The 15207-nt window shown below is 43.8% G+C and overlaps 2 protein-coding genes across 2 annotated transcripts in view; one reads left to right on the top strand and one right to left on the bottom strand.

The window, feature by feature from the left end:
- Positions 1-15207, bottom strand: part of LOC117375930 (guanine nucleotide-binding protein G(q) subunit alpha) — a 249744-nt gene that overhangs the window by 129453 nt on the left and 105084 nt on the right. The gene's annotated exons all lie outside the window — the stretch shown is intronic.
- Positions 1-15207, top strand: part of stpg2 (sperm-tail PG-rich repeat containing 2) — a 106419-nt gene that overhangs the window by 35657 nt on the left and 55555 nt on the right. Inside the window, exon 11 of the mRNA XM_055224001.1 lies at positions 378-470. Within this exon, the coding sequence (XP_055079976.1) occupies positions 378-470 (93 nt within the window). The remainder of the gene's footprint in view (positions 1-377; positions 471-15207) is intronic.

Raw genomic sequence — 15207 nt, 5'->3', positions numbered from 1 at the left:
TCCTGTGTCACGATCTGTATGCTCTCTCCTGCTCTTTGCTGTGCGTGCGCTGCGTACAGTACTACAGTGTCATACGCGGAGTCATATGCGCCCCCCCCCCACGGCATCTCACCGTGCCCCCCCCAGGGGGGCGCGCCCCACTATTTGAGAACCACTGGGCTAAAGTCAGGTCTGAAGTGGGACTAGGCCAAAAGGACATCCAGAACTAAGCACTGACGCATTAGCAACGTGACTTTATACGAGCCAAGCTGTAAATACATTCAACTGTTTTCCCTTAAGCAGATTTTATTTTCGTCTTCCATTTAGACTCCATCTCACTGAAGCCCTCTGCTCCTCTTCTCTGCTGTTCTCTCAAGTTTTGTGTTTTTGTGACTCAGGTGGAGAGAAGGAGCGAGGAGTCCTACAAGAAGCAGAACACAGCAGTCTTTAAATCCGCCACAGAGCGCCTGGTGTTACCCCTACAGGCTACAGTAAGAACTACATCGCTGTGTGCTCCCTCTATCCCCTCCCTCTCTAATCTCTCTGTCTTCTCTCTCTCCACTGTCTCTCTTCTCTCCGCCCTCTCTTCTCTCTGCAGGATACAGTAAGAACTACATCGCTCTATCCTCCCTCTCTCCCTTTTCCCCATCTCCCTTGTCTCTCTCTTCTCTCTGGCTGCCCCCTCTCTCCTCCTCCTTCCTTCTCTCCCCCCGTCTTTCCCTTATCGCTCTCATCCCGCTCTCCCGCTCTCTCTCTCTTTCTTCTCACAGTGCTTAACTCACAAACTCACTGCCGGCTTTGGACTTTGCAAACTGGGACATGAGAGGAGCAGCCAGGAGTCTAGCTTTCTCCCTATATCCCTGTTTCCCCCCCCCCTCTCTCTCTCTCTCTCTCTCCCTCTCCTCTCTCTCCCCCTCTCTCTCCTCTTGATCTCTAGAGCTACCCTCCTCTCTCCACCCCTTCTCATCCACTGCTCACTCTTCTAACCCCTATCTCTTTCCTCTCTCTTCTTCCCCTCTGTATCCATCCTTCCTCTCTCTCTCTCTCTCTCATTCTCTCTCTCCTCTCACCTCCCTCTCTCCTTGTACTCCCTGTACTCCCTCTATATCTTTCCCTCTCTCCTTCTCTCTCATCATCTCTACCTCTCCTCTCACCTCATCTCTTCCGCTCTACTCCCTCTTCATCCCTCTCTCTCTCTCTTATCCCCCATCTCTCTCTCTACTCACCCCCATTTCTCCTGCTCTCCTTCCTTTGTATTGCTCTCTTTCTGCCTCCCTCTCTCTTTTATCATCCACCTCTCTCTCTTCTCACCTCCATTTCTCCCCGTACTTCTTCCGTATTGCTCTCTTTCTCTCTCTCTCTATCCTCTTTCTCTTTCTTTCTCTCTCTTCACCTCTCTCCTCCCTCTCCCCCCTGTACTCCCTCTACATCGCTCCCTCACATCTTCTCTCTCCTTTATCATCCACCTCTTTCTCCTCTCTCCCACATCTCTCCCCCCTTCTTCTTCCGTATCGCTCTCTGTATCTTTCCCTCTCTCTATCCAGCCCTCCCCTTCTCTCTTTCTTTCCCTCTCGTCCTCCACTTGTCTCTCCTCTCGCCTCCCTCTCCCCCTGTACTCCTTCTATATATTTCCCTCTCTCCCTCTCTTCTGCTCTCTCTCCTTTATCATCCGCCTTTCTCTCCTCTTACTCACACCTCTTCCCCTCTGCTCCTCTTTATCACTCTCTCTCCCTCTCTCCTTCTCTCCCTCCTGTGCTCTCTCCGTGTCCTCTCGCTCTCTCTTTGCCCCCTCCCCCCTCTCTTTTATCTTCCGCCTCTCTCCGGCTAATATCTTCTCCAAAAACAGGTCACCGTGATTAGTTTTCCTCTTTTCTTTCTTTCTTTCAAAGCTTCTTGTCTTCATTTTGTCTCATGATTCAAACGACTCCATCACATCAGAGCCATTTAAATGCATTAAAACACTTCACTCCTCTTGCTGTTTAATAAATGCTAAATAGAGAGATTTTAACCAACCAGCTAATGAGTGATAATTAATTCAAGACGCAGGAATTAGCTCCACTGCTCCACACACGGCACCGCTGTTATCGCCGCACATTGGAACAAGCTAATATTAAAGCAACTGGATGGAACATTTTCAATTTAAAACTGTGTACTTAATTCCAAAAAACATCGGACATGATGCCAAAGTCGTTCATGTTATAATTTGGTGTTTTGGTTCGAGAGAGTGATCCAATCCAGAGCGAGCGTCACGTGACTCTCTCATTTGTGTTGCTAAGTTCTAAAACTGAAATCCAGTTGTTTTAAACCTAAAATGCAACACTGATCTCAACGGTTCAGATCAGTGAGAGGCGTTTTAGGACAGGACGTCACCTTTATGTGATATTACGATGTGCCTGTCCATAAACTGAGAACGAGACCTGGGTGTGTCTCTGTCTGCGGGTCAAGGCTCTGGACACACAGGGTCAGTGATGATTGGGGTCAGTAAACAATAATATTGAATCTACTCGGCATTGACCCAAAAACCTCAGAGCAGGAGAATCCCTTTTGTAAATGAACGAGGTTATAAAAGTAGCGTGAGTTACATAAACGGCACAGTAGCGTGTCTATAATGAGTCCTGTATGTTAATTATTCGACCTTCTACCTGTAAAAATATAAAACATGACCTAGTTGTGCAGATAAAAGGTACATGAAATCATTATGTAAATATGCAGCAGGCGTTCACAGATCAGAGCAGGTAAAGTGGACGTGAAAGTAGAGCGGCACAGTTATCCATGTTCACACTTTGGAGAAATTCATTAGTTGTTTTTTATTTATTTATTTATTTTTTTCGAACATTTTTTTCACCAGTAGATGGCAGATGTGAAACCTGTTCCTCCCTCCCCTCACTTGGCTCCTCCCCCTCCTCTCATCTGGCCTTTGCGCAGCCTCATCTGGGCCGTGTCCCGATTTGCCAAATGCGCTGTTCGATGTGCCCTTCGATGTACCGTTCGAAGTACCCGCCCGATGAAGGGTACTCCTCCGTGTAGTGTAAAAGTGAAAAACAGAACTCATTTCATTTTTTTTTTTTCCATTTTAAACAGTTTACAGTGGTCCAAAGCTATTACCTTGTGCATTATGAGTGTCCTAAGTGCTCACCATGATGAGTTTATAAGGGCTTTTCACAACTTTCAGAGACCAGTGCAGTGTACATCGAGCATGCTAAGAGTGCACTTCCTGTTAGAATCCTTGATGCAGATGGTACATAGTGGACTTATTTTGTCCTCAAGAGCTGCTTAGACAATACACCTGTTGGGCGGCACATACAAATGTAGCTGAAGTACATACGCAAACTCAAGTACAGACCTTTAAAATGAACCATGTTTTTTTTTGTTTTTTTTAAATGGTGCCATCTTGTTTGATCCATCTGCACAGCTGCCCTGACGTTTAAGGCCCTCTCCCTCCTCAGTGCGTCTCTCTGGGCTCCGTCAGTACAAGATTCCTGCTGATTTTCTGTCCTTGTTCTAATCAGCCGATGATTTACACCCCCCGAAGCCTCTGAATGCAATTAACATCCTGGTAGGACACGAGCAGCGTGACTTATCACAGGACGTACAGTGTAGTTAGAACGGTAACGTCTCAGACCACCCGAGGAGAAGGAACAGTAACAGTAATATACAGATTGATCAGTATTTGTATTAGTTTAATACCAACTCGCAGTTGTAGAAGCTCCATAATGTAATTCTTACGTAAATTGACTTTTTTGAGCTTTAAAGATGCTCCGTGTAACTTTTCTGGCAAGTAGTCTGCCACCTGATTGTCTCCATGGAGATGTTATAGTGTTGCCTTGGATTTTATCATATTGCAGGTTCACGCTATAACATTCTTTTTTTTTTTTACTGTGTGTAACGTACAGATTTTTACTTGTTCTGGTTGCCTGTCTCCATGGAGGTTGATCTGAAGTCTAATGCCATACTCTGTAACATTCTAGACAAAATGGGCCTTCAGTAGATCTAAGAGAGACAAAAAAAACAGGACAACAGGGAATCTGAACCTAGAAGGAAACGTGTAACTATTCCTTACACAGCTGGTGTGTCGGAAAAACTTCAGGGAATTTTCAGACAGTATGAAATTCCGGTCTTTTTCAAACCTACAAACACTTTAAGGCAGAAACTGTTCACCTAAAGAACAAAACCCAGAGACATAAAGTCATGTGTCTACTCCATTCATTAAAGTGAAGAGTGAAGTGAGTGTTACACTGGAGAAACTAAACAGTCACTTCATAAGAGAATGAACCAACACCGGGAGAGAGAGCAGCTCAGGACCACAGTCTGATGTTCATCTGCATCTCAACGACACAGATCACAACTTTGAAGAGAGTGAGGTTCAGATCTGAGCCAGAGAAAAGAAATTGTTTGAGAGGGAAGTTAAAGAAGCATTTTTTGTTAGGAAAGACAATCCCTCCTTAAGCAGGAATGGAGGCCTAAGACATAATCTCTCACAGATCTACAACTCCATCCTCAGACCCAAAACAAAGAGAACAATAGCAGGGTCGTTAAAGGTTGAACTGGCTAGTTTCAGCTGAAACTGGAGACAATAGCAGTTTCCAGTTTCAGTGTCATTAGCGCCTCCTTCAGACAGATATAAGGCAGTGTCCAGAAGTAATCTGACCAGAACTGAAGAAGAGACTTGGATGAGCAGCTGAATGTCTTCACTCTTGCAACGATTTGTCCAGCTGACAGATTTAAACTTCGTCTTTTGCTATTCTAGACAAAGCAATAACATTCCCACGGAAATAGCGGCCCCTCTTTTAGAAAAGTTGCACAGTGCACCTTTAATACAGCCTGTACGTGACTTTTATTTGTTCCACTTAAGGGAAATTGTCCTTCATGTCGTGTTCTGTAAAAGCAGCCATTTCTGAGACTGAATGACTGCAAATGAGACTGAATATTGTCTAGACATTTTAAAAGGCATTTTTGTTGGATGAAAACCACAAGGAGACAACTACCTCAGACGATTTTATTCAATCAGAGACACTGTTGGATAAGAACCACATAGAGATACTAAGAAATAGACTTGATACCGATTCCAATACCAAGATGATAATACAAACTTTCTTTAGACGACAGAATGTGATTTTCAACATTAAATGGTACTACTTTCTTTTATATCCACATATGTCTGTACCAATACCTGCTCAAATGAGTATCTAGTTTCGATACTAGCTTTAGCATCTGATTTTCGATACTTTTGACAATCCTAACCCCAATTGCCAAACCCACATAACTATTATTGCATGGTTTTCCAGTTCAGTTTATGCCTCGAACAATAAAATTTGAATCTTTCTTCGTTGTTTGGCAGTTTGCACAAATACATTTCTCCAGAAGTTTATTATGTTGTAGTTAGAGAGTCATTAGCATAGCTTTGTTTACGCGCTGGGATAATGTGAACTGTCTGTGCTCAGATCCAGGGCCGGTGTGAACAGGACTGATGATGGCCATTACTGAACGGAGTCTCTCCATTAGAACTCCTGATGCTTATCGTGCTGCTAACAGTCGCAGCGCGTCGATCGCCGCCGCGTCTCTCACTCATTTTTCTCCACGATGGCGGCTCGGGCGTACTGTCGGCACGCACTATATCCCTCTGATGGATGGGACGGGCTCGCGCTGCAGCGGCTGAATCCAACAGCGTATATCACGGGGGAGTTTTAGCGCTGCCCGGGGGGACGCTGTGGGAGGGAGGCACTACAGCTGTTAGAACATTCACTTCACTCAGAGCGTTTCTGCTATTGATAAGATTCTCGTAGAGGCGGACAATATGAAAATGTGTAGTACTGCAGTGTCATTTCGATTCTACGGAGTGGACTTAATACTCAATACCAATTCTGACACCACAATAATAATTAAAAACATCATTTCTTTCAATATACTGTGATTTTCCACATTAAATGGCAGTATTTTCTCTGATATTCCCACGTGTCTTATATCTGTGTCATCCCTCAGTTCATAGCGGTCCAAAAATACTAGCTCATGCGTTTTATACCTGCTCTCAGAGAAAAAGAGGAAGAGGAGAGGAAGGAAGGGAACAGGGTAAAGGAATAGAGAGAGACGGAAAGATGAGAGGAAAGAGATGGGGGAGGAGGAACGAGAAAGGGCAGGGATAGTAGGAGAGGAAGGAGCCAAAACGATGGGGAGAAGTACTTACTCCATTCTCCAATTTTACATCCATCCATCCATGTTCTTCCTCTTATCCGAGGCCGGGTCGCGGGGGCAGCAGTCTAAGCGGGGACTCCCAGACTTCCCTCACCCCAGACACTTCCCCCAGCTCCATCGGGCTCTCCAATCTTACAACCCGGAAGACAACGGACGTCTTTCTAGTTTCTTGAAAAGTTTAATATCCGCCTTAATGATCCACAGGAGTCGTAGATTATAACTGTACAGCAGCCAAAAGCACCGTACGTCTTCTTTAAAATGTCCTTCAGCTCTGGTCCGTGTAAAAGCACATGATATAAGCTCGATTTGTATATGACGGCGTGGAAATCAATACACTTTCTATTCAAGAGCATAATGTGTCTGATGAATAATGCTTATGAAACATTTATGAGGGTATTATAGAGGAAAACAAAGAATAAGTGGACTATTATCCTGGCTTTTATAAAACGCTATAATGTTCCTTATACTTTGACTCCTGCGTGCTAAAGGCTGCCCCCTGCTGGCTGTAATAACACATTCAAACGCCGAGCTGAGAGACGTGCTTCCGGTCTGACTCAGATCTGGGACCAGTTAATGAAACATCACCCCGAGGGCTCCATCGCTTTAAGTTACCCCCCACGCTGCGCACCGCCCGCCCCGTATCCATAGAAACAACCCCCCGTCGCCGTGGAAATTAAAAGTTTTTAATCAGTAGACGATCAGAGCGGCACGCAGATAAGAGGGCCCAGATACAGGCGCTAAGTGCGTTTTTTTATGGCGCGTTTAATGTCGACACGGAGGCGGCGGTGGGTCAGATCTGAGGCTGCGAGGAGACGGGAGAAGTCAGTGCGAATCAGACGAGACGTTAGCGGAGCGCACAAAACAAACAGACGGACAAATCCCATCCAAAAGAAACAATCTATTAAAGGAAGGATGCTCACAAATACAAGTTCACTGATCAAATGCGTGTATTGATACTTTACTTTGGGTAGTGACGATAACCAGATGCACTGTTCTGTCTGGAGCTTTGTTAGACACAACCTGACCATAAAGAACTGAACAGACGAGCAGATTTGTGCTGTTAAACAAGTCCCTCTCAAATAATATGAAAACTCATAGTCCAGCTAGCATAAGCCAATAGTTTTTCACTTAGTCACGCTGACCGTTTTTGCTGGAAATCAAACACTTAAACGCAGCATGACGATTTTTATGCAAAGTGTGATGTTGTGATCAAACTATTACCTGATTTAAATCAATTCTGCAAAAACAACTTTTCAGAGCTGCCAAACGTGTTAAATGTTGAATTGCTTATTTTCAAGACGCCATTTTTTGCCGATCAGCTCTCGTTTTCACGGCACACACGCTTGACCACTGTGACGTACTTTCATTCTCAAGTTTTATTTTCTTAATCGGTGATACATGTCGACGGTGCCGTGCAGTAATTTGTGTACAAATGAAAACACATCTGACGGCATGCGACGCTTTTGTGGTGACGACGTTTACAGCGACACCAGCTCCTACTGGACACCACCTTTTTCTAACGTAGACGTCAGCGGAGTTGTTTCTTTTATGAAGTCGTTTTAGATCAGGGGTGTCAAACACATTTTCACCGAGGGTCACATGAGCAAAATGGCTGCCCTCAATATAAAATAAATCTAACTACTTTTAAACTTGTTAATTAATGTTTCTGTATTCATTATTTCTTGAAGTTACAAATATTGCGTATGTATTTGCCTTGATAAAAATATAAAATATAGCTCTGTGGCTTTGTCAAGGGCAAATTTGTCCCACAGGTCTTGAGTTTGACACATGTGTTTTAGATAAATAATGTGATTTAGAATGTCCAGATTATAACAAAATGATCCACAGGTGTCATATATTATAACTTTAGCTGACAAAATATGCATATACACAATATATCTTCTTTAAAGCTGAGGTCATTTCCAAACAGTGAACGGAGGATGTCGGTGTTTTAAACTGTTATCTCTGAAACCTTTCCTAGCTGAAACCCACATCACTAGTATTCACATCAAGTTACTTTTTGATCCGTGCGCAGGTTTAGAACGGATTTTTCAGATGATGAGACAAAGCACGGCCTCAACTTGAACTTGCGTCTGGAAGAGAATCGTCCAATCAGAATGCTCCTTCAGACAGGAGACCGCTGAAACAGAAAACACTAATTTCAGGGTTAACAAACTCTGAGTTTGGGCTAATCTTGTTTTTTGGAGCAAGGCCAAAATATCAGTTCTGTGTTGAGTTGAGTTTTAAGAAGACGCTTTGATGAGGCATATTTGATTATAATAAGCGCAGATATACATGCAAAGTTTGAACGTAGAGTGTGGGACATAAAAATAACTGTTAAAAGTCAAATGTGTTTCTGGCAGCGACAGGTTAAATCTGGTTTAAAGTGACTTCCACTCCCCACGGCTGCTGCACTTTGTGGAACATGAGAATAATGAGCCCAGTGTCGGCAGGAGCACTTATTTCAGTCACTGTACTGGACTGGGCTCTGCAGTCCTCCACTGTGAGCTGTGACAGAAGCACAATGGCCTCCACGCTCCATTTAAAGACTGCGGTGCGTTCAGGTGAAAACAGGGTAAAGCTATTGTGCTTATGTGTTTTTCAGGCCTCATTATTCAGCTGCTGCCTTCACTGACCGTCCATCAGTCAGGACTTAAACTATAGTCTGCTTTAAACTCAGCGGCGGGGCTTGCATTTGACCCGTGGGCCTTCAGTGACGTCCCACTTACACATTACAGCATCACCTCAGCACAGGCGCATCAAACAGCACTTAATTTCAAGAGCATTTAAAACCAATAAGCAGCACTGCATTCACGAATAACAGAAGGAGACTAAGTTCACAGATACTGTCAAAAATGAAAAATAAAAATATGATTTAAAGATGCCAAACAAAATGCCTCCAAAATGACGCTATGTGAGCTCAAACAAGTCTGTGTGTTAAACTGCACAATGTCACTGTTTCATATAAGACACAACCAGACAAGAACAAAACAAACTGTTCTTTGAAAATAAAGTAAACACATCATTTTTGACAATAATCTAGACAAACAGCAAATAACTGAAAATGTGGCTCAGCTGAGATTGAATGAACTTTAGTGCAGTTTTAACTGAGGTGACTTCAATGCTCCACGTTATTATTCACATTATAAAGTCACTTTTTCATTGTGGAGCTCCGTCTCCCTGCGCGTCGCTGAGAGGGTTTGGCCGACCTCTCCTCATAATATCCAGCTTTTCGTTTAAAGGCCCGTCTTGAAAATGCCGTGGGAAGTATATCTCTTTTTTTTTTTTTTTTTTAATTTATATATTTATTTGACAGGGACAATGCAATCTGACAGTTACAACATGAACATTGCAGCTGATGTGATGCATATAGAGTTTATAGCCAGAGCTCATTCTCAACTCCCGTCCCTGGTTGGGCTTCTCCACAATTCACCAATATGCAAAATATATTAAAACACCTGCCCCTTAAAATAGATACATCAGTGCCCAAAAATACATTCAACACTCACACGTTCTCTCACTCACTAACTGTCATACGACCTATTTACAAGTGGGTACAGTTTTGACTCATTTTCAGACAGTTCTTAACCCTAGAGGTGAACATTTTCAACTCAGAAATGTTTTTTTTATTTGAGTGGGCAGTGAGTTCCACAGTTTGCAGCTCTGATATGAAAAGGTGGACTGTCCAAAAGAGGTTCTGCGTTGTGGGATTGTACAGTTCTTGTTTACGGCGCCTCTTGTCGCTCTGGTGCCGTTTAGTCTTTGTATAAATGTACTGAGTGACACTTAAAACATAATTTAGGGAAACATAAACTAGTAAAACTTTCAAAATTTAATAGATTATATTTTTTAAGGATGTGACAATGATGAAAACGGATTGGCTTTCGATCCATAATTTTGATTGCTTGGTTGTACAAAGAACCAATGCGCTTTGTGTCTGAGGGAGCTGCCTGGGCCCATGTGTCATACAGTAGGAGATATGAGAAAAAAAAAATCCTTATCCTTATCAATTTAGATTTCTTTGTATTGTTTTGGCTATACTCTTAACATGCTTATCTAATTTTAGTTGGGGATCTAGGACCAACCCAAGATATTTAAAATCGTTAACTACTTGTAAAATTAATCTCTCTGTTTACCCTGACAGCTCCAGGAAAATGAAATCTGCCTGACAACACAAGCAGCTGAAATATAATTGGATAAAAACTCTGCCACATTAAACAACGATGGAAGCCGCTCAGCAAAGTGGATAAAATATGACATAAAGAGAACAGAGAATACAGGTCAGATTTCTGAAGGACGTTTATGAAGCCAGAGGTCAGAGGTCATACTGTGACGTAAAATAATGGGCAGAAGCACCGGATTCTACGTGAAATTTTCTCAAAACTTCAGGCTGTCCCATACATTTCCATCAGTGTGCACCGACCCGCTGCACTCAGAGTACATTCTGTTGAATCAAATAAAGTAATTTAACCACATTTAACATCATGAATATATGTAAAATATATGTATAAATATGGATATGTAGATACGCGCATTTACACTCATTTTAGCAGTACAGTTGTCCCTCGTTTAAGGCGCGGGTTACGTTTTAAAAATAACCCGCAACAGGCAAAATCTGTGAAGTATCAGCTTTATTTTTTTATAAATAAAAATGATTATATATGTTTAGCAGCTGTAAAAACCCCTCACCACACACTTTGTATCCCTGTGTCTTTACTCGGACATAATGATCCACAGGTGTCGTAGATTAGAACTGTACACACACGAGATCAACACGTCCAAGATGAAACACAACCCGTCCAAGAGTTTAGAGCTGCACTAAACTCCTACACAACGCAGCACAACTTTGGCTCCTGCTCAAAACACTAAAGTTCAAATGAGATGCCTGGATTATTCTCCTGCGGCGTTGCCCCGGGCGATCACATGACCTCTGGAGAAAAGGTCATCATCACAGAGAGCGGCGCTGAATGGAGAGAGGAGTGAAGAGCAGGGAGAGAAAAGAGGAGGGAGAAAGAAGAACAGGGAGAGGAGAACAGGGAGAGAGGAGTGAAGAGGAGGGAGAGAGAACAGGGAGAGAGGAGAACAGGGAGAGAGAACAGGGAGAGAGGAGTGAAGAGGAGGGAGAGAAAAGAGGAGGGAGAGGAGAACAGGGAGAGAGGGAGAAGAGGAGAACAGGGAGAGAGGAGTGAAGAAGAGGGAGAGAGAACAGGGAGAGGAGGAGAGAGGAGGGAAGAAGGGGGAAAGGAGGGAGAGAAGGAGAGGAGGGAGGGAGGAGGAGGGAGAGAGAAGAACAGGGAGAGAGGAGTGAAGAGGAAGGAGAGAGAAGAGGAGGGAGAGAGAACAGGAAGAGGAGGGAAGAAGAGGGAGAGGAGGGAAGAAGGGAGAGGAGGGAAAGGGGGGAAGAAGAGGGAGACATGAGGAGAGAGGAAGGAAGAAGGGGAAAGGAGGGAGAGAGGAGAGAGGAGGAGGGAGAGAGAACAACAGGGAGAGGAGAACAGGGAGAAAGGAGTGAAGAGGAGGGAGAGAGAACAGGGAGAGGAGGAGAGAGGACGGAAGAAGGGGGAAAGGAGGGAGAGAAGAAGAAAGAGGGGAGTGGAGGGAGAGGAGAGAGGAGGAAGAGAGAAGAACAGGGAGAGAGGAGTGAAGAAGAGGGAGAGTGAAGGTGAGGTAGAGAGAACAGGAAGAGGAGAACAGGGAGAGGAGGGAAGAAGAGGGAGAGGAGGGAAGAAGAGGGAGAGGAGGGAAGAAGAGGGAGACATGAGGAGAGAGGAAGGAAGAAGGGGAAAGGAGGGAGAGAACGGGGAGAGGAGGGAGAGAACAGGGAGAGAAGGGGGAGATAGAGGCAGAGGGAAGAAGAGAGAGAGAGGCAGAGGGAAGATGAGGGAAAGAGAGAAGAGAAAGAGGAGGGAAGAGGAGGGAGAGGGGGGAGAGGGAGAGAGAAATTAGGGAAGAAGAGGGAGAGGGAAGAGGAGGGAAGAATAGAGAGGCAGAGGGAAGAGGGTGGAGAGAGAGAAAAAGAGGCAAGAACAGGGAGAGAGAGGAAGAAGAGGGAGAGTAGAGGGAGACGAGGGAGAGATAGAGAGGCAGACCGAAGAAGAGGGAGAGGAGGGAGAGACAAAGAAAAGAGCAGTGAGAGGAGTGAGAGAGAGGGAAGAAGAGGGAGAGAGAGGGCTGAGGGGGGAAGAACAGAGATGAGAGGGTAAGAACAGGGAAGAGGAGGGAGTAAGATATTCTGAAAGAAATACAAAGCATCCCCTTTAAAAGTGCACCATGTTACTTTTCTGCTTGTCTCCATGGAGATTTCTTGCTTTGTAAGTTTTAAGTGTGTGATCATTTCAGTTTTAAGTATAAATTCTATCCAATTCTTCATTCTTTTTAAAATATTTTTGATTAAGATATTTTGATTAAGATCTGACATCTTAAAGAATGTTTTTGTGTGATGATTTTGAACATAAACCAACTGAATCTATATAAACAGATCTATACTTAAAGGGTCTGAGTGCACTCGGACTGGGAGGGATTTCATTTGTCTATATAAATGGACAGAGCTAACCTGCTAGCATGGACTGTCTATATAAATGGACAGAGCTAAACTGCTAGCATAGACTGTATGTATATAAATGGACAGAGCTAACCTGCTAGCATAGACTGTATGTATAAATGGACAGAGCTAACCTGCTAGCATAGACTGTATATATAAATGGACAGAGCTAACCTGCTAGCATGGACTGTATGTATAAATGGACAGAGCTAACCTGCTAGCATGGACTGTATGTATAAATGGACAGAGCTAACCTGCTAGCATAGACTGTATATATAAATGGACAGAGCTAACCTGCTAGCATGGACTGTTTATATAAATGGACAGAGCTAACCTGTTAGCATGGACTGTATATATAAATGGACAGAGCTAACCTGCTAGCATAGACTGTATATATAAATGGACAGAGCTAACCTGCTAGCATGGACTGTATGTATAAATGGACAGAGCTAACCTGCTAGCATGGACTGTATGTATAAATGGACAGAGCTAACCTGCTAGCATAGACTGTATATATAAATGGACAGAGCTAACCTGCTAGCATGGACTGTTTATATAAATGGACAGAGCTAACCTGTTAGCATGGACTGTATATATAAATGGACAGAGCTAACCTGCTAGCATAGACTGTATATATAAATGGACAGAGCTAACCTGCTAGCATGGACTGTATGTATAAATGGACAGAGCTAACCTGCTAGCATGGACTGTATGTATAAATGGACAGAGCTAACCTGCTAGCATAGACTGTATGTATAAATGGACAGAGCTAACCTGCTAGCATAGACTGTATGTATAAATGGACAGAGCTAACCTGCTAGCATGGACTGTATATATAAATGGACAGAGCTAACCTGCTAGCATAGACTGTATATATAAATGGACAGAGCTAACCTGCTAGCATAGACTGTATATATAAATGGACAGAGCTAACCTGCTAGCATAGACTGTTCCACACAGGGAGTGATCATGGGTACTATTGTTTCTTAAACTGTGGTGTCTTGAACCAGACTCTTCTGTAGTTTTGTGTTTGCTAATTTCGAGTTGTATCAGTCATTTTATCCACATCTTTCTCCACTTTTGGATTAGGGTCAAAAGTTTCGTAAATCAGATACTAAATGATACTAAATGTAGTATTTAAACTCGATACTCATCTGAGCAAGTATCGATAAAAAGTCACATTGGCAGGACATTGACCTGCTGTGTTCCTGTTGTTTACCTGTCATCTATCTGTCGCCTATCTACCTGTTGTCTACTGTTATCTCACTGTGGTCTACCCTGTCGTCCACCTGTCGTCTACCTGTCGTCCACCTGTTGCCTACCTGTCATCCACCTGTCGTCCACCTGTCGTCCACCCGTCGCCTGCCTGTCGTCTATCTGTCGTCCACCTGTCGCCTACCTGTCGTCCACCTGTCGTCCACCTGTCGCCTACCTGTCGTCCACCTGTCGTCCACCTGTCGCCTACCTGTCGTCTATCTGTCGTCCACCTGTCGCCTACCTGTCGTCCACCTGTCGTCTACCTGTCGTCCACCTGTCGTCCACCTGTCGTCTACCTGTCGTCCACCTGTCGTCTACCTGTCGTCTACCTGTCGTCCACCTGTCCTCCACCTGTCGTCCACCTGTCGTCCACCTGTGGTCTACCTGGTATAGTCCTGTTCTAGACCTGGTTTAGATCCGGTGGTACTCAAATCGTTCCTTCAGTGACACTTGTTAATAAAAGTGTGAGAACCATTTGCCCACTAACCAGACTGTTGCTGGTTCGATCCCTGCTTCCTCAAACACATCCTTTGTTCCATTTTGTTTTATAATTCTGCCTTTTTCACAGTTTGAGATATATTTTTTCTAAACTGCACGTGCTGTAATTACTGTCAGTAGTTCTGGTATAAACGATTCCAGATCATTCTTCACGTCTGGAGGCAGCCCGCGGCTCTTTTTGTCCTCTCCTGCTCTCCGTCCGGGTTTGACAGCTGATTGACAGTTGTCCGCTGTGTAACCATGGTGACCGCAGACACCTGGCTGAGGCGCTTTGACTTCCACTGCTGCGAAAGGGCCGTAATTAATGTTATTGAAACGGTACTCGTCGTTAGAGGGAAGTATTATGAAAAATCTACTTCTTTGAGCTTTGCGTCGTGTTGTTTGCTTCTCAAAGACACCTGCGGTTTGGACTGTGCGCGTGATCTCGTTTTTGGAAAGATTCAGTCGTTTCTAACGGTCAGTAATCAGCCGTTGTTTTTTTTTAAAGCGGCGCTCTACAGCCAATCATCTGCCAGTAAAAACGTGGTCATTACGCTGTTTCCTCCTTAAAAACAGACCTGGAGTTGTGTTTTGTTTCATTCACACATGTTTGAGTAAGTTTTTATTATTAGTCTGTAACATCTCCAAAGCTCAAAATGTTCTGCTCCACCTTGTGATGTCATCAAGTGGTAGTTCTCAACTGCTTTAACAGCTCTTTTTACCTTTAATTCAGTAGACTGGCAGTTCCAGGGCTGAAATTATCC

The sequence above is a fragment of the Periophthalmus magnuspinnatus genome, chromosome 9 (genome assembly GCF_009829125.3).
Source record: "Periophthalmus magnuspinnatus isolate fPerMag1 chromosome 9, fPerMag1.2.pri, whole genome shotgun sequence".
NCBI lineage: Eukaryota > Metazoa > Chordata > Actinopteri > Gobiiformes > Gobiidae > Periophthalmus > Periophthalmus magnuspinnatus.
The sequence above is the reverse complement of the archived record's forward strand: the minus strand, read 5'-3'. Positions and strand labels throughout refer to the sequence as shown.